This window comes from Daphnia pulex, chromosome 8, assembly GCF_021134715.1.
Source record: "Daphnia pulex isolate KAP4 chromosome 8, ASM2113471v1".
Classification (NCBI taxonomy): Eukaryota; Metazoa; Arthropoda; class Branchiopoda; order Diplostraca; family Daphniidae; genus Daphnia; species Daphnia pulex.
In genome coordinates this window covers 7,586,394-7,604,427 of record NC_060024.1, presented here as the reverse complement: position 1 = coordinate 7,604,427, position 18,034 = coordinate 7,586,394, and the positions used below count along the sequence as shown (strand labels likewise).

The 18,034-nt window shown below is 43.0% G+C and overlaps 1 protein-coding gene across 50 annotated transcripts; it reads left to right on the top strand.

The window, feature by feature from the left end:
* On the top strand, positions 1 to 16,825 carry LOC124199612 (transcription factor 12-like). Of its 50 annotated transcripts, none has more exons than XM_046595474.1 (16): positions 1 to 463; positions 645 to 691; positions 768 to 905; positions 971 to 1,024; positions 9,683 to 9,776; positions 10,271 to 10,492; positions 10,576 to 10,895; positions 11,010 to 11,174; positions 11,499 to 11,564; positions 11,720 to 11,932; positions 12,009 to 12,162; positions 12,229 to 12,367; positions 12,538 to 12,645; positions 12,836 to 12,981; positions 14,089 to 14,255; positions 14,335 to 16,825. In XM_046595474.1, the coding sequence occupies exons 1-16, from the start codon at positions 361 to 363 to the stop codon at positions 14,338 to 14,340; spliced, it is 2,142 nt and encodes a 713-aa protein (XP_046451430.1). In that variant the 5' UTR covers positions 1 to 360; the 3' UTR covers positions 14,341 to 16,825. The 50 variants fall into 50 exon arrangements, with proteins under 50 accessions (XP_046451430.1, XP_046451449.1, XP_046451447.1 ...); XM_046595493.1 differs by lacking the exon at positions 12,836 to 12,981 and adding an exon at positions 13,212 to 13,357 and having other exon boundaries at positions 2 to 463; positions 10,271 to 10,483; positions 11,756 to 11,932; positions 12,229 to 12,370; positions 12,541 to 12,645; XM_046595491.1 differs by lacking the exon at positions 12,836 to 12,981 and adding an exon at positions 13,212 to 13,357 and having other exon boundaries at positions 2 to 463; positions 10,579 to 10,895; positions 11,756 to 11,932; positions 12,229 to 12,370.
* The last annotated feature ends 1,209 nt before the right edge of the window (positions 16,826 to 18,034 follow it).

Sequence of the window (18,034 nt, the reverse complement as noted above, 5' to 3'; positions counted from 1 at the left end):
TTTTGTTGGGCTGCTCTGCTGCTGTGCTCTGCGCGCCCCCGTGTATCAGGGGGGAATATACACACGAGTGTGATGTTTCCTTTGACAGTCTTCTAACACACTCACACACCGAAGCCGACTTTATTCTAATTTTTTTTTTCATCGGGGGTTCGTGGGGCGGGTTTCTTATCCGTGTGAAATTGACGCCAACTCAATTAGTGAATTATTTGGAACGAGTTGAATTTTTATTTTTATTACTTTCGCCAACACTGGGATATACTTGCGTGCGTCGTGTAGTGTGTGTAGCGTGTGTGTAGTTGTGTGTGTGAGTGTGTGTGGATAAATAGTCGGGGGGAAAAACGCTTGAAAACAAGAGCCAAGATGGCGGCCAACAGTGATGATGATGGAAATGGTCCTCTTCACCTCTACGAAGTATTCCAAAATTGTTTTAACAAAATAACGTCAAATAATCTATCCAAGCCAGGTACAAATTTTTTTAATACAGAAATTTCAATTCCAAAACAATCATTCTAGTTGTAGTGCAATCCAAATTCGCGGGAGTTTATACCAACACACAAGTGATCGACTGATTTGAGCAACATTTCTTTCAATGTTGTTGTATATTATAGTCTTGATTTTAATCACTACTCTTTTTCAATATATAGATAAACCAAATTTTCCTCCTGCATACGCTGGAATGGATAACAGAATGGTGAGACGAGCTCCACAGTTGTTTCATTTTAGTTGCTGGAGTGCGGTTATTTGTAATGTGTCTTTCTTTATGCCAGGCCTACGGTCCACCTGCAGCTTATGCATCAGGCACAGCGGGTCCCATGGATGGCTATGGCAACGAAACTCCATACTTCCCTTTTGGACATCCTTCCAGACAAGCCCCCAACTCTGGCCCAGCAAAGAGGAAAAAAGAAGTACTGCCACGAAGATAGATTACTCAAAGTTTTGCTCTAATTGTCGACTTCTTTTTTCTCTGCAGGGTGGAATGACAGAACACACAACGGATGGAATGGATTTAGTGCCTCAGCCATGGGTAAGTCATTTTTAATATTGAAAGGCAGTAAAACCAGCGTCATGACGGACAGTGATAGGTTGATTGTAAAAGAAAAAAATTTGGCTTCGTCTCTCAACCTTTTCCAATCCCACCTCAAACATTTATGATTCATGTTGAACAGTAAGACACTGTCACATAGTGTTTGATAGGTTCTTTGCATCCGGTTCCGTGATGAATGATTATTCTCATGCGTTCCGGTCACTGCTGTTGTGCAGCCAAGTGAATCGCCACTAGGGAAGAAAAAGTGAAACCGCATACTGGAAACAAATCAGAATGCCGACCATCGAAATGTGTAAAGGAATAAAAATGAAAACCCAGTCATCGAAACAGTTGCTCTTTTTTTGGTGTTTAAGTGGTCAGGTAGACTCAACAGGTTTCAGGACGCTCGATGGAACTTAAAACTCTTTATATGAGTTGTAAAATCTCGGCTCGTCCAACTGTTGCCGCAGTCATTAGGTTGATGACGTTCAACGAACTCGGAAAAACAACAACAAAACAAATGAAGGCCGCGTGCGACATTAAGGCAAGTTAAAAGAGTGGGTGGAAAAATGACGACCGCAAACTGAAGGAGGGTTCTCACACATGATTTTTCGACGGAAAGTGAAGACAGAGAAGCTCCAGTCTTTTTTAACGCTCGTAACCATTACACAGCTCCTTTTTTTTCTAAATTTCGCCGTGTGTGTGTGTGTCTGTACTAATGGTTTGTCTCATTTTCTCTGCAATGGGGAAGGGGGTTTTCGGTTCCTCCACGTGCTTCAAAAAAAGGAGAGCAACGGCCTGAAACCCTGTTTCGAATTTCTTATACACAAAAACTGTGATCTTCTCGTATTCAGCAAAAGAAATAAATCAAACTCCTACTCATTAATACGATTGAAAGGGAGAGAGAAGAAAAAAGAAGATGCGTGTATTAATAGAATATCGAGGTTACGGACGTTCTGGAGAGCTTTATCGATATCGTTAGAGAGCAACAGTCTGTTAGCCAAATTTTTGATGGGTTTTCTGTTGGCTGGCTAATTATAGGCTTGTTGATGATTCTTTTTTTTTCTCCCTCTCTTTTCATGCATGTCGAAATGAACGGCGTTGCCAAATTTATGTATAAAATATCCATTTATCCGTCACTAGAATAAGAAACTTCTACATTTTTATGGGAAAGAAAAAAGCTGTTGGAGGGTGTCGTATTATTTTTTCTTCTTCTTTACTCTGTACTTTTTTTGGTGGTCGTCTTGAGCTCTTTCTTCACAGCGACAGTTAGTAACACGATCTGCTGGCTCTCCCCTCTTCTTTTTCTTCGTCAAAATTCAAAAGTAATGAAGTACTTTTTTTAAAAAAGATTCGAAAAAAAAAAGGTTCTCTATTTTGAAATATCTTGAGAGACGGCAACAGTGTAGAGGACAATAGCGCCCTCTACTACAAATTATCCTCCCCCACTTCTATATTTTACTTTTTTCCAAAAAACCGAGGGGAGAGAGAGAGAGAGAGAAGTAAGTGAATAACTAGCGTGGGAGGAGGAGCGAATGGACAATCATATGTTCTCTCATTCTCCTTGCTTTCGTCGGGCCCCGAGCTGGATGGCGTCGCCTGTTTTTGGGCGTCCCCCGCCGCCGATGTGCGTGCGTGTGTTTACCCTCGGGACATTTTCCGATGTGTGTGTGTGTGTCTTGTTGTTTGGGCCCTTTTCATCCGTCAGTTGTTGGCTTTGTAGCGTCCGTGAAGGTTGGCTCTCGTTGAGCCTCTCGTTGTCGGCCAAACTTTAAATGACATCAAGTCACGTGTAGTGTGTTTAAGTGAATTGGGAATTATTTGTTTGGGTACAAATGACGAACGGAATGGTGGAACGTTATCAAACGAGTTCATCTGCCACGATGATGGGCTACGACTATCATCACCAGGATGGTAGTTCTTCCCTGTCCGGTGTCTTTGATGCCGCCTTTTCCGCCGCTGCGTCGACATCTTCTCGCAGAGGCTACGCTCCTGCCAATTACGATGGCATGATGGCCAATTCATCGACGATGCATCAGGTATTTTTCGGGTTCTATACGTTTCCTGTGTGCTCTAGTTTTTCGTGTCGCCCTCCCCTCGCCAGCCCAACAGGTAGCGATCGAATAATGGTGTAGAGTACAGAGTCTAGATGAATAGCAGTAGAGAAGGAAGACGAGCGATAAACGAGAGAAGAGAAAGAAAGAGCAGCTGGTAGACTTTTTTAGAAGGGGAGAGAGAGAGGGTGTACAGAGTTCAACACACGCCACCACACACACACACACACACACGGCAGCTACTACCACCATGTGGCCACCTGCCGTCCAGGAATTTGAATGACCGGCATCCTTCTTTTCTTTTTTCTCCTAGCCACTCTTGGTCAATCTTTTGTTTGAAGGACTAGGAAATATTCTTATCAGTTAATCAATCAAAATCCCAGATAGACAGTCATCGTGCTGGGGTTTTTACGTGTGACACTTTGTGCCCGAATGCGACAGCCGTTGAGCCACTCGACAGACGACATCTTGGCGACGAACGGCCATTTCACGATGACTGTAAAGTCTCTTTGTTTTTTTAACGATATGCACGATGAATTTATTAAGTAGGTAGGAGGTTGCGACATATCGGATTTATATCTGTGATGGACTCGTTTCAGTTGAATATTCACACGGTCACCAGTTCTTCTTTGTTTCTCATTGAGGCGAATTTATTCAAAGTAACAACATGAAACATTGGAAGAAGAAGAAGAAGCCAACAGGTGTTGGAGTAGTCTATGCGTTGTAATCTGCTGGCCGAAATTTATTTCAAGTGCATTATTCTCCCAGGTCTCTTTACCGCCCGGAGCCGTCCAACGATGGCGTGAGCTGCTTTGTTTCTTATTTTTATTTTTTCCAAGCCGCTCTATTTCGTTAAGAGTGGAGCTCGTTATCAAGTTTTATTACTAGAGAAAACAAGACTGGCCGGGTTCGATGGGTTCTCTCTCTCTCTCGTGTCTTACCATCGTTTTGTTCCTGGAATTTGCGTAGAGGATAGTGATTCTCTCACGACGGACTTCCGGAAGAAACGTCGGCGAAAAAACCTTGGAAGACGTCTTTGGTCTTTTTTCTTTTTCTTTTTATATTCGTATGACCACCAAGCTAATGGGGAAAAGTACAGTTGCCAGGTCGACCGCTAGAATAGTTTCTTTGTTTCCCTTGGTTTCAATCCGACGATGATTGTTGTTGTTGTTGTTGTTGGGCCTCGAGTTGGGGGGGTTTACCGTAATGTGCGGTGTGCCCCAAACAAGATCACGGTCCTCGTAGTGCGGGCGACCAGAACGAGACGATGCGAAACTAGCCATAATCTCAGAACCCAATCGCCCGACTGTGACGAGACTATGAATTAATGGGCCGTAGATTCTCATGTGCAACCTGGACACATTGGAAGATTTTTCTTCTTCTTCTTCCTTTGGCACCTCCCGTGAACAAACCCCCCCAAGAGAAAATGAAAATTGAATTTAACGCCAGGTTTGTCGCACGTGTTTCCGCCGGATAACTTCCGCGCTCGAGCCATCGTCTCTTATGACAAACCGGACGAGTTCAAATGTCAAACTCTTCCTGGACAACATGTTGAATCCCTAGACTCATCTTGGTGGCTCTGTCAACTGCTGCTGCACTATTGTTGCCGGGCCAGTTGGGTGGTGGTGGTGGTAGAGGGGGGCACCCAAGAAATCTTTTGTTGCAATCCGAAACCTTTTCACTTTTCAGGATTAAAGAATATACAACTTCAGATGTTGCCCTTTTTAACCCGATTTCGCCTCGAGCTACAAGTCGGTTAGGGCTCCCTGTGCCATCTGCCATCCACCAAAGTGTAGAGAAACGACCATCTCCCGACTTCTTTTTTGGTCGTTTGTTTTGACCGTCTTTTTTTTATATATTTTTTCTTCTAACAAGAAAGAAATCATCAACGTGGAAACGTCTAGACTTCATTAAGCCATGTGGTTACCGAGCTTAAATTCTTGGCTAATCGTTCTCCTGATTGAAAGATGTATTTAAAATAAAAAATATAACCACGGCGATCCCCGGTTTTAAGGCCCCTCATTTCAACTAAATCATTCGAAATTATTTGTACTTTGGTTGTGTAGGTTTTTTCCCCCTCTCTCCGGCGCAGTTGTTGCTGGCGTTGTTTCGACCCTGTAAATTGATTCTCTTCGTTTGACTTAGCCATTTCCGTTTCTGTGCGATTAGTTTATTGTCTTGCTCCGCCAACATTTTCGAGCCCGTTGGATAAAGTCGTTTTCATTGGCTCTGCTCATCCACCCCTTTCTTTCCCTATTTTAATTGTTTCGCTTCTCCCTCTTCCCATACGTTTAGCTCCGCTTTGAAACAATTTACTTTTTCCTCACACTTCCATGCGCGACCGAAATTTTCTAGAAATTTCCAGATTTGAGTTGAATGTTTTGACCGTCAGATGGCGTATTAGGGATTTCCCAAGTCTTCAATAGGTGGCGCTCAAATCGAATATTTTTCATTTATGGCCAATGAACTTCCCGTTTCCTTAATTTAGTCATGACAAGATAGGAACATTTGGGTTGTCTTGCCCTATGTTGCCGAGTCCCAATTTTGTATAATGGCTCCATTTTTTACGCATTAGCGATCGGACTGTGTTTGCCGGTCGAAAAATTCATTCTGAAGGAACAACTTTTTTTTTTTCTTGTTGATGGCATTTTTATAAAGAAAAATGTAAAATAAAAACGCGCTTAACTGATGAACTAACCAGTAAAATATTCCTCTGGGCTTGGAATTGACGCCATTTTCTTTTGTGTTATGACCTTGGGCGCTACGGGTCGTATTTAGGAGAACTTGAGAGGGGAGAACTCGATGAGCAAGGGGGACCCCATTTTTATATACTTTTATTTTTTCCACTTCTTCTTCTTCTCGAATTGGGGGGTTTTAAAGTTCTTTTTGTGTTGAGAGGATAGAGACGATTTCCTTGATTTTATTTTATTTTTTTCCTTCAATGTTTCTTTCATTCCACTGTCTAGTTTTCCTTGTTCTCTCTTGCCGAGTTGTGTTCGTTTTCATTTGATTTTCATTCTTTTATGGCTTGCAACCATTTCCTTCTGATTGTTGAGAAAAATTCGAATTTTCTCGAAAAACAACAAACAAAAGGAAAATCTCGACAAGTTTTTCTTATTTTTTAAACAACAACACAAAAAATCAAAACAAAAAATCACTTTTACCTATTTTGGATTTTGGTGGCGCCGCGCTGTCTGGTCCGGAGGGTTTCTGTGGCCCCGTTTTTTCTTTTTTGTGTTGTCAAGTCACGTGATCCCTGTGGCATTTTTTTTTTTGTCTTTTATGAACGTCCGAATCGAATGTTTCTCTTTCCCCACCCGCAGCGGGAGCCAGTCTCAACAGGAACGAAATGAGATTCCTCCATTCTTCTAGAATGTCCAATCACACGGCGATCACGATAATGATGATGATACTAACAACGATATCCCATTTCCCTCACTGAAAATGGTATGGCGGCAGAAAAGCTTTCTGCATTTCTAGGGTTCGTCGTCAAGTTTCACATACCATCCAAATCCCGTCTTCTTTCTTTTGTGTGCCTATTTTATTCCTTCATCTCTACACACACACACACCCCTAAATAATAAACCGCTAAAAATATGGGTGTTGGATTCCGGATGTCCGATGATTGGGGGGTGAGAGAGGTGTATGCCATTTTTTTTATTATCATTATAATTATTATTATCCTCCCGCGATAAGAGATCATGTGACGTCACATTATCAATGTAAAGAAAGACGGCTCTTTTCAATTGGATATTTAACATCCGGCTTCTCGAGATGCAAAAAAAGAGCAATCGAATAGGGGAAAGAGAATTTTTTAAAGTTCCCGACAGCCTTTTTTTATCACATCGATGGCAATATGATATTCTACTAGCTTGTCATATTTTTAAAGCCTACCGCGCCACACCTACTCCTGACGGTTAGGAACCGTTGTCACACTATCAATGCAAACATGGACAAGCGTGATACCAACACCCGTTTTTATTTCATTTCGAATAATAAAAAAAGAAATGAATAAAAGAAGAAGAAAAAAAGTCATTGTATCATATGTTGATGACACCACACTGTAGCCATCCGGTTTTTCGGTTGCCCAACATCCCGTCTAGATTTTTAACGTCACTTAAAATTGATTGTCAGCTACAAGAGTTCAAGAATGCCAAGCCCCACAGTGTCACCTAGGGCTAAACGTATATACGGGCTCCGCTCCGAGATGGGAATACTAATGACGATCTTCAGTTAGGAGCCGAATCCAAATATAGCCAAAAATCGTCAGTCATCGCAACATTTCAGCTGGGCGTGCTTACGGAATCGAAAACGACAGGTTTGATCAACGATGTCGACATGGTTGGGAAATTTGCGGGACTCGGGGTGTTTGTTGGGTGCAGCACATGGCGGATTCCCACTTTTTCAAAATCTTTTCAGGTGTGCTGTTAACCGAAAGAAGAAGAAGAAGAAAAAAGAGATTTTTTTCATTCTTTATCGTCCCTTTTTTTTCAAAGTTTTATTTTTTGGCGGGGGCCATTGGTCCCAACACCTTTTTTTTTAAAGCTTCCCCTCGAGACCTTTCGGCCATTTTGTTTTTAGGAACTTGGAGGACTTTTAACAAAAGCTTTCACACCTTTTTGTTCTTCTGGTGTTGGGAGGGGAAAATAGGTAGTCTCTTAGGGGAACATTTGGGCCATTGAATAACGAGCCAAACTTGAATTCCCTCGTCGTTTTTAGTGCGAAATCTATCGTTAGTTTGACGTACGATTTTCCCGAGAGAGAGAAATCAAAATCGTGATAGTAGTTTGCCGATGTGAATGAAGAAAATGATTTCCCCCCTCTGATCAAAACTGATGAGGTTTTTCCCAGAGAGACAAAGAATTCCCCCAAGTTCCCAGACTGCTTGGTGCCAAACTAGGCGGGGTCTCGACAACTTATCCTCGGGGCTATGACACTTCTTTATGTCTTTGCCTCCGAGCTTCTTTTCTTTCGTCTACTATACACTTTGTTTCTTTTTTTCCCAAGACCCCCAACAAGTCTGAAAAGGTCGTCGGATTTCGGTATGCAAGAGAAGAAGAAGAAGGGAAAAAGCTTTTCGACATTTTTCTTGGCCTCGTCGTGGAAACTTTCCCATGATCAGCAGCAGCAGCCACTTGACTCTTCCAGGACAATTTTTTTTTCTCGTATGATTGTCAAAGAGTTTTTATGATTCTTTGACCAGGAGCCACGCCTTGAACTCGTTAGATTCTAAACGACTTGATTCTTTTTTTTTTCTTTAACAAATTCTATTTGAGAATTGGTAACTTGATAATAGGAAAAGAGAAAGGAGCTCTGCAATTATTCCAGGAGTGGCCACATCGCCATCCATCACTAGGGTCTTTCGTGCGAGTGTGTGTGTGTGTTAAACAAGAATTTGAATATTTGCCAAAGCCCATGCTACAACTTCACTAGACAAGAAGGCAGCCACACCAAAGTCATCAATGTCGTCCGGAAAAGCCCAACCTGTCCGTCGGATTACCTTTCGGCAATAATGGCAGCCGGTTTCTTTTGTTTTTTCTCTCTTCTAGCCTTGATCGAAACGGATGATATCACAGAATCAAAAAAAAAAAGACGATTCCCCTAGCTGCTTTTCTGCTTGTTGGCGTGGCTTAGTAGATGGTCAGATTCGCGTGGGGCGATCATTTGCACAGTAGATGGCATCGCTGTCGATGGCAACCTCGACCCGTTGGGCTGGAAAGTGGGACCCGCGTAGGAACCCTCCCAAAGACACATTTGACCAGCCAAGGGGGAGGCGGGGCTTCACATTTCTAGGAGAACAGAAAAACGTAGTTCGGTGGAGAGAGATAGAGAGGGGGGATTGGAAAAGCATTGAGCCCAGCCGGTCAGTCCTGCTTCTAACTCGGTGCCAACCTGTGCGCAACATTCCCGACGGACATATTATTATTATTATTTTTTGAAATTTCTTCCATCGACGATTCTACAACGATGGAATGCCTCTAAAGTGTTACTGGGAGCCCTGGGTTTCTCATTAAATTGAGCCACTCACCTCTTCACAGATAGACTCTTTTCTCCTCGGTTCCAGTTGTTTGGTTTTTAATTGTGCCATTAAATCCGTGTTACAACATGCCTGGATTACCCAACAGAACGACTGTTGCACCCCCTAATGTGACAATGGCTTACCATCAAGCCGGAAATGTGATTCAGACTCAGTCGAATAGCGCCTGGAACAGTAATTACGGCAATAATTGTAATAATGGTTGGGCGACTAGCGCGCCACCACCCACTGCGACGACAATCCCCCCTGTCCGTCAAACGTTTGATGTGATTGCTCGGCGGAGAAATCCGCACTACTGGACGGCCGGTAGTAATAATCCGGCCGTTTCCTCGCCCGTTGGTGGCAACAGCCCATTGACACCAACACCGACTCCCAGTCCGGCCACTCCCTCGCCCATCAGTCCCGCTTATCCCAACAGACCTGTTTCGGTTAGATTCGTGACACCATTCATTTTGCCGTTCTCTTGATCGCCCGTCTAAAAAAGAATAAATTTTGTGTTGTTTTTTCTGGTTTTCTTCCACATCTTTGGACTAATCATCAAAATTCCTTTTCTCTTTTCATGTTTAGTATGGATCGGAGAATATGGACTTTCCCCAGGACTCTCCGCGGTACACTTCACCCAAGCCTGGAGGTGGGCTCTACGGCGACTCCTATTTTATGGGTAAAATGATCAGTCCGATTTCCTGTTACAAATAAACAACTACCTGATGAGATGAGATTGTCAATGAGAATGGGGACGCACCTTGAATGACGTGAAGGCAATGAAGCGATTCAAATAGCTCACAGGACCTTATCACTTTTCTTGGCGATGTAATGAATGGCAGAATCGGCGAAGTAGAGGAGGTGTTGGTGGTGATCCAATCCTCCTACGGGAGGTCCTTTTTGGGTGGGTGCCTACACTTGTCCAGGCGTTGTTTCCCGGAAGAAGAATATCTTTGGAAATCTTATTTCCAGTTGATGGATCGGCCTTTACTTCAAAGGTTTTTGTCGCGTCTGCCTAACCGAGTAAATAGACGTCGGTCAGGACTGGTAGACGGCCCAGCTGTTGCGAGCCCACCCAATGGGTCAATAAACAAAGCGTCAGTCGTTTTGGGGTTTATCTCGCTAAAGCCATTCGTTCATCATTTAATCATTGAAATTCTTGCGCATTCATAGGTGATGGATCGACACATCCAGCAGATCCGTGGTCATCCAACGGAGCCGGAGGCGCTCCCTTACAACCCGGCCCATATGGTAGCTACGGTGGCCAGCAACAATCGCAGCAACAAGTCGGGCCAACTCCACCGCTCATGAACAGTGGGCCCACTGGTGGAGGTGGAGGCATACCCAACACCCTCATGGGAGGACAACCCTCTTACCCTGGACAGGGTATATTCAGTCAGTTTTAAAATTTGTTCTTCTTTATTCCAACATCAACTTTCAACGCGTTTTCTTTTTTCTTCTCTTTCTCTCCCTTGCAGCAGGTCCTGGTATGCACGGAATGGGATCGGGAGCCATTCACGATCCATCGGGAATGGGCGGCTATAACGTCGCTCTGTCGCCAGCCCAGGATCACAACGGCCCCAATAATTTGATGAGCTCTGGTCTTCCACCCATGTCAACGTTTCGCAACTCAGCTACGGGACCCATGGGTGGTCCCGTGTCGCAGTCTGGCGTAGTCCAGGCTGGATCGGGAGCCACGGTCCAATCTCCCTCTATGTACAGCCACAGTCCGAATTTAGGTCCTCCGCCTGGCCCTGGTGGTCAGACAGGCGACGCTCTCGGCAAAGCTCTCGCTTCGGTTAGTTGCTTTTTTTTTCCTTCATTCTTTTCCCCCTCCTTTAGTCATGTCGGAAGAGCATGGATTGTAAACGTAATGCCAATCAAATTTAAATAGATATATTCCGCTGACCAGAGCACGAGCAGTTTCAGCTCGCATCCCACTACACCCGTCTCATCGCCTCCTCCCTTGACGTCGGTGAACCAGCCACAGTGGAATGGGCCTCCTCATCCGCACACGCATCCAGCCGGAGTAGCCAACACCGCCTCTCCCCTCTACAATGAGCGCAATCTCCACATGGTACGTTTTTAACCCGCGGCCAGATGTCCCAGTAGTAGTTCCTTTTCAGTTTGATTGAATGCGTCTCTTGCGCTGGCGTTGATTGTTGACGGAAGTGCTGGCCTGTTTGTTTTTGCTTGGCTTTTGCTTACCCCAAAGTGGGGGATTTGTTATTCCGGCTCTCTAGTTCCAACGACATGATGCGAAACCTTTTCTATCCTCAGTTTGTGTTTGTGTGACGAAACCTTTTTTTTTTTTTTTTAATTTGTCTATTTGTTCTCTGATTTTTCTTTTTTGTTACAATTCTTTTGTCCTTCCTACTTTTTTTTTGTTTTGGATGTCCAGGCTCGTCGCATGCCCGAGCAAGAGCGACTGGACGATGCTATTGGCATTCTTAGGAATCACACTGAGGTAGTTTGTCCTTATTTTCTTTTTCTTTGTTTCTTTCTTTCCTTCTTTACTTGTTATTTTACTGGAGACCTTTCGTACTTTGGTTTATTTTCTTTGTCCCTGAGCTAGACGACATAGAATTTTAATTGAATTGAAACTAACCATCCACAAAATAGAGTCTTACGAGTCCGTTAAATGGCAATTTTCATCAGGCGACCACTCGGATGGAAGAGAGACTGGACGATGCCATCAACGTGCTCCGGAATCACGCCGAATCGGTAGGCGGTGGTGGGCCGCAATCTGCGTTACCCGGTGCCGGACCTTCACCCGCCTTGTCACATTCCAACGGCATCATGGCCGCCTACCCGCCCGTCCTTGAACCTCTCATGGTACATTTCAATCGATTGGCTTTATTATTATTATTTTCCCGCGTGTTGTTTACGTTGCCATTTTCTTGTGTCTTAGGGCGGACATCATCCGGTCAGCAGCACAGTCGGGCACCCATCGTCTTACGGCAGTTTGGGCCCCGCCTCTCTTGGTGGCTCCCTCCACGATTCCGTGAATCGGCCGATGGTCGACGGCCTGCCTACCACAGTGAAAGCTCCTCCTACAAGTTCAAGTAATTTCGAATTGTTACGTTACTTGAGTTGACTTGAATTCATCTCTGAAATATTTTGTCTTGTAGAAAAACGAAAAGATCCAGACAGCAGCGAAGCCAAATTGGGGCTCGACGGACGTATTTCATCGCTGGGCGGAGCTTCAGCCAACACCCCGACCTCGTCAAGCCACGGAGGCGCAAGCAAGAGCAGCAAACGCTCTAGGAGGTAGTGCGTACCTTCGGCCATTCTTCGCCCTCTAACTTAAACCATCAAAAATGTTAATCATTTCAATCATACTAATGGTGAATTTCTCTTTGTTTTCGTTTTTTTTTTTTTTTTTTGTTTGTTTGTCTTTTCTTTACCTGGACCACCCCATTTACCTCGGGGTTTATAAGCAGTGCTGGTAGTGATGACGAGGATGATGACGACGACGAAGGACTGGATCCTGCCGTCAAAGTTGTCAAGGAAAAGGAGAGGCGGCAAGCCAACAACGCTCGCGAGCGGTAAGAACAACTTTTCCCCCTTTTTTTTTCAAATTTGTGGTCAGTTAGGGATTTGGTCTAGGACATTTTGTGTTGTTGAATTGACGTGAGTGTAGTCGAGTTTTTGAGAGAAAAAAATTGGCTGGAATTAGATTTAGTAAATATAGTTACAATTACGGTTATGCCTCATCCACTCTTGTCCGGCTGTCAGAGTGCGGGTGAAAGACATAAACGAAGCGTTCAAGGAGTTAGGCCGCATGTGTCAAATGCATCTCAAGATTGACAAGACGCAGCCCAAGTTGACGGTGCTTCACCAGGCTGTCGACGTCATCACTCAGCTGGAACAACGTGTTAGAGGTAGTTGTCAGAGAACGAGTAGTAACCCGTTTCTTTTGTTTTTCTCTCTTCTCTCTCTCTCTCTCTCTCTCGCCTGTCTCGTGTCTCTTTTCTTTCTTTCTCTCTCTCTCTCTCTCTGTCTCTTCTTCCAATCAACTCTCTTCGATAACTTACCTCCACCCCATCCTTCACCCTCATTTCACGCATCCCCTTTTTTTACCTTCGACCCCGCTCCGAACCCCCAAAATTAGGATCCGAATCCGGGATATCAACGAAGCGCTCAAGGAATTGGGGCGCATGTGCATGACGCATTTGAAGTCGGACAAGCCGCAAACCAAACTGGGCATCCTCAACATGGCCGTTGAGGTCATCATGCAGCTCGAGCAGCAAGTGCGAGGTACTGCAACACACAACTGCCACGTGCGATTACATGTGCACATGTTCTCGTCTCTTCTTGCATTCTTTCTATTGGTCTCAGCAAAGACGAAAACAAAAAACAAATCGCGAAAGTTCGGTTTCTTTGATGACGATTGTGGATTTTTCATGGTCCGTTCTATTCAAACGACTGAACTTTCCCGCCTTACTTGATCTTTTAAATGTGTTCATTCGTTTTTATTAACGCAGTGCACGACCTCGTTTCATTAGTGGCTTTTCCATTTATTTATTTTTTTATTTATTTTCGTTACTATTGTAAACATTTTTATGTAAAAAAATTATTTTTGCTTTTTCGTTTTATTGATTCCTGGCCTTTGAGAGCGCATGCACCAACCCCGTTCATTTTTTTTTAACTTCATTTACTATTTTTGTTTTTCCATCCCGAAACCTTTCCCACACCCATCATAAATTTTTTCGTTATCCCACTGTTTACTAACACATTCTCCATTCCATTACTGCAACGTTTTTTTTTTTTTCTTTAACCTTTTTATTTGAACATGTTACCTTTAAAATGTTATTTATTTGATAACATCATTTGGATGTTTAAAATTGGTTTAATTTGGTAACATGGTCAACTAGAAAGGCTAAAACTGCTTAAATTTGTATACTTCTCGTAACTTTCTGTCGCTTTTTATTTCTTTCCATTGGAGAAATGTTTCAATTTGTTCTAAATTTCCCCATTTATTTTTACAGAGAGGAATTTGAATCCGAAGGCGGCTTGCTTGAAACGACGCGAAGAAGAAAAAGCAGACGACGGATCGGCCAAGGGAATGCAAGGCCCGCCTCATTTGGGCGGCGGAGGAGGTGCTGGCGGTGGGGGACCTCCTCCCATGATCCCCTTTGGATCCATGCCATCCTCCGTAAGTTACTCGAGCAACAGAAATATTACGCTGAGCGTTTCAGAGTATTAACATTTTGCTATTTGATTTATTTTTTTAGTTTTGATCTAGCAACTCGCTGGTGTGTGCATTGTCGAACTTAGCTGCCCGCAAAAACCGTGACTTCACTAAACTATAGCGGACAAACCGCCAATCTTATGTCGACCGCGCAGTGATTGCTTATTTCGGAGGGGAAAAAAATCCATTTTGTTTTTTTTTTCTAAATTTTGTTCACCTGGAAAAAAAGTAAGAAAAGGTGTGGAAGTTTCTTGTTACCGGGGGGGTATATCAGTTAAATGATGTGTGTGAGTGTGATGTTTGCGTCTTTTGAATGTGATTTGTTTCCGATTGGTGCTTCATATTCCTCCGTAAGTTTCTTGGGCACCTCATTCACTGATGTAAAAGATGAAACAACTTTGCGGAAGAAAATAATAAGACTAAAGAAACCGGGCAGCAACACATTTCCTCGCTCCACCACCCCCCTCATCTGTTTACAATGACATCTTTGGCTGAAGAAGAAAGAAAGAAACAGAAAATTTGTTGACGCGACCGAGTACATATTATGCAATCTTTATAACTGCTGAACTGTTGCTGCTCGCCCCCCCATTTGAAAGAAAAAAGAAAAGAAAAAAAAACTCGTCGCTCGTTAAACAAAAACGATTGTATAGAATTATTATGTCTTCTCTTTATATCCCCTCGCCCCCCAATATTATCTCATCACATTGACGTAGCTGCGACAACGCATCAATTTTTACGTTGTGGAAAAGAAAAGCAAAAAGGCGCAAAAACATAAACACGCTCTGCCGTTGAAACGGAGTTGTCATTCATCACTGATTCATTATTATTATTTTTTCAAAATATCCCAGACGGTGTTTGCATGTGTGCGTGAATGTGTGTGTGTGTGTGTGTGTGTTTTTGCTAGAACGTTTAGCGTTTTCTCTTTCTTCTTTGTTACATCCCCCTCCCCTCGTCTCTTTCAAATCTCTCGTCTCCGATAAACAGCGTGTCGTTGCACTACCCCCACAACATGTCGGAATAGCTCCTGATGGTCTAGCTGAGTAGCTTTATTACGAGTAGCTCGAGTTTTTCTTTTAATTTGCCACGCGTTTGAAACTTATGATTTTGACACCTACTTTTTGCTCACCTGCAGCTGGTTCATTAGCCACATTTCCTTAGCGTTTGGTTTCTGATTGTATGTGCCCTCCCCTCCCCCTTTTCCCCAGCATCCCTCATCAGCGTGCCTTTATTACCCCTCGAGTTCGAGCACAACATTCGGACAAGCCTAACCCTAAAAAAATTAACACACAGCAGCTGCGAAAGCGAACGTAAGGCCCCTCCCTCCAATCACCCAGGACATATCAGTTTCTCTTGATCCGATGGCAGATTCATTACACTGTCGTTTGTGCATCTTCCCATTTATATATCCCGTTATATAAATCCCCTTTTTTTCCCCCACATCGTTTGAAGCTTAAGAGAGGCCTCCTCGGGCACTGAAGTACTTTAATAGAAGGCGAGAGAAATGCATAGCCAGCGATCTCAAAACGAAGACAGTGCATGGACTATGGCAGTTGAGAGGAGGAGGCCTCAGTATTTCAAATCCAAACCAAGAAAAATCCTCCTTTTTACAGCGACATTTTCCCCCGATTTTTCGATTTTTATTTAATCCTAAACGACGTCTAACTGATGAAAAAAAAGCATCTCAAGTCGGTTGCGTCGAATGTATTCCTTCTCGTTATTTCCTTTTCCAAATTTTCTCTGTCGGGATTTTGTCATCCGGATTGTTCTGGCCTAAGGCATTCATAATCAAGCATACATTGTTCCATGACACCTCGGGAGGCATTTGTGGGGTTCTGTGCGTCCATTTTCCTTTGCGTTTTATTTCCCTCTTTTTGGTTTATCTGACGGGGGGTCATTGGTGTTTTCCAGTTCAATCGTCTCAGATGGATTTTTTTGTTTTTCATTCAGAGAAAACCCGTGGCTTCCACACACACACACGCCCCTTATTACCCCCTTGAAAAAAAAACTTGTTTACAGTTTTGCTTTTTTTGAATGAGTGTTTTTGGATTCGGAAGACAAATAGATGCCAGACGTCAAGTCTTTTCCATAGCTATCGTTGATTAAATGTGTGCGTTCCCTCCCGATCGGTTTCAGCTGCATTTGCCTCTTATTATAAAATGGTTTAACACACAACACACACACACACACAACAAAACCATATTATTTTCAGCTGGAGCACCGTTTATTACATCCTCAACCCTCTTATGTGTTTCATGTATTCCTCTGGAGAATATTTCAAACCGTTTTTTTATTATTTTTGTTTTTTTCTTATTTCTCTCTCCTCGATTTGCCTCTTGGTTCTTCATCGTTTTTAAATCATCCTTGCCGACCCCTCATCGATATCATATCTTATATTGATTGTTTTTATGGTATTCTTCTTTGCTATCGAGATACAATCCTTCCCCCCCCCCTCTCGCCCTATTCATTCTGTGCGCATCGTTTCTCTCTCTCATCCATGGAAGTTGTAATAAACGTGCCATTGCCATTTTTTGAAATTGAGTTTGCCAGTTTTCCCTCATTTTACAGATAAGCAATTCATATCATTCACATATCATCCTTGATAAGCAATTTAAAAAAGAAAAGTATGTTAGTCGGTCATCCATGTCAAGAATGAATTCTTTTGAAAATGAATATGTCGAGTCGCTTCATGTTTGCCATTACCCGTTGCAAATTTGCCAAATTCTTATTGCAATTCTCTTTTATTTGCTGCTGAAACACTTTTTCAATTTCAGGAATGAATATCAAATATTGCGGTTTTTTAGACATTTTTTTTATAGCAATTTGCTAAATCTGAAGTAGAATTGGCTTAGTACGTTACTTGACAGTTAGTTTATCTTTTAAAAAATGAAAGTTTAAAACGAGCGAGCGGTAGCCGCGAACATCGAAATGATCAAACTCCCCAGGGATGGGCTACCGCCGTTTTGGACGCTGAGCCAAATGTTTCCAAAAGAAGGAGATACAAAAATGAAGAACGTCACGGTTCTAAAGCCCCAGCTGTGATGAAGGACAAATGTCTCCAATTGCCAAATTGAACGACGACCGACTAGCTCACAATTTTCACAAGACATTTCCAATATCCCTTGGTCGTATATTTAAAATACCTGGACAAAAGTCCCGAGGTATTTTGTTCAGGTAAAAACTAGCAAATAAAATTCAAGTCACGATTGTGTGACACGATGATAACAGAGCCCCTGCAAGAAGCAAAAGATCAAACTGAGCCAAAGTTGAAAAAACTCGGTAGCGTGCGCCAAATGGATGTCTCTCGCAGTCGTCTCCCAGGATTCTCTCGAATGCCCAGGTTGCACTTCGAGCACTTCCTTGGGAGCAGCCGAATAAGTCAGCTCGTGCTCAGTATATAAGGGATGCAGGGCTAGCAACTTGATCGGCCTAACCCTGAATTCATCATCTTTGCTGATTAAGCAAGTTCTATTTTGTCAGCACAGTGGATTTCGACGCGTTTCTTTTTTGAACGCAAATTTCAAACATTTTTTCCACCTTTTTAGTGATCAAAAATTTTAATTGGATTTGCTATTTTGTGTGCATTCTTTTGAACACTTGTCTATTTCCTCTCTCCAAGATCGATTGTTATAAAGTTACCAGTAGTGAATAACCGCATATTGTGTATTAGATATGGTTAATAAGGGTTTAGACAGTGTATAGGACGCAGAATTTTGTTTGAGAGTGCTGTCGAGAGGGACTCAAAT

Coding starts and splice junctions, on each gene's coding strand:
- LOC124199612 (XM_046595462.1), top strand. CDS start 361: ATGGCGGCCAACAGTGATGATGATGGAAATGGTCCTCTTCACCTCTAC. Junction 692..767: donor CTGGAATGGATAACAGAATG/GTGAGACGAGCT, acceptor TCTTTATGCCAG/GCCTACGGTCCACCTGCAGC. Junction 906..970: donor CAGCAAAGAGGAAAAAAGAA/GTACTGCCACGA, acceptor TTTTCTCTGCAG/GGTGGAATGACAGAACACAC.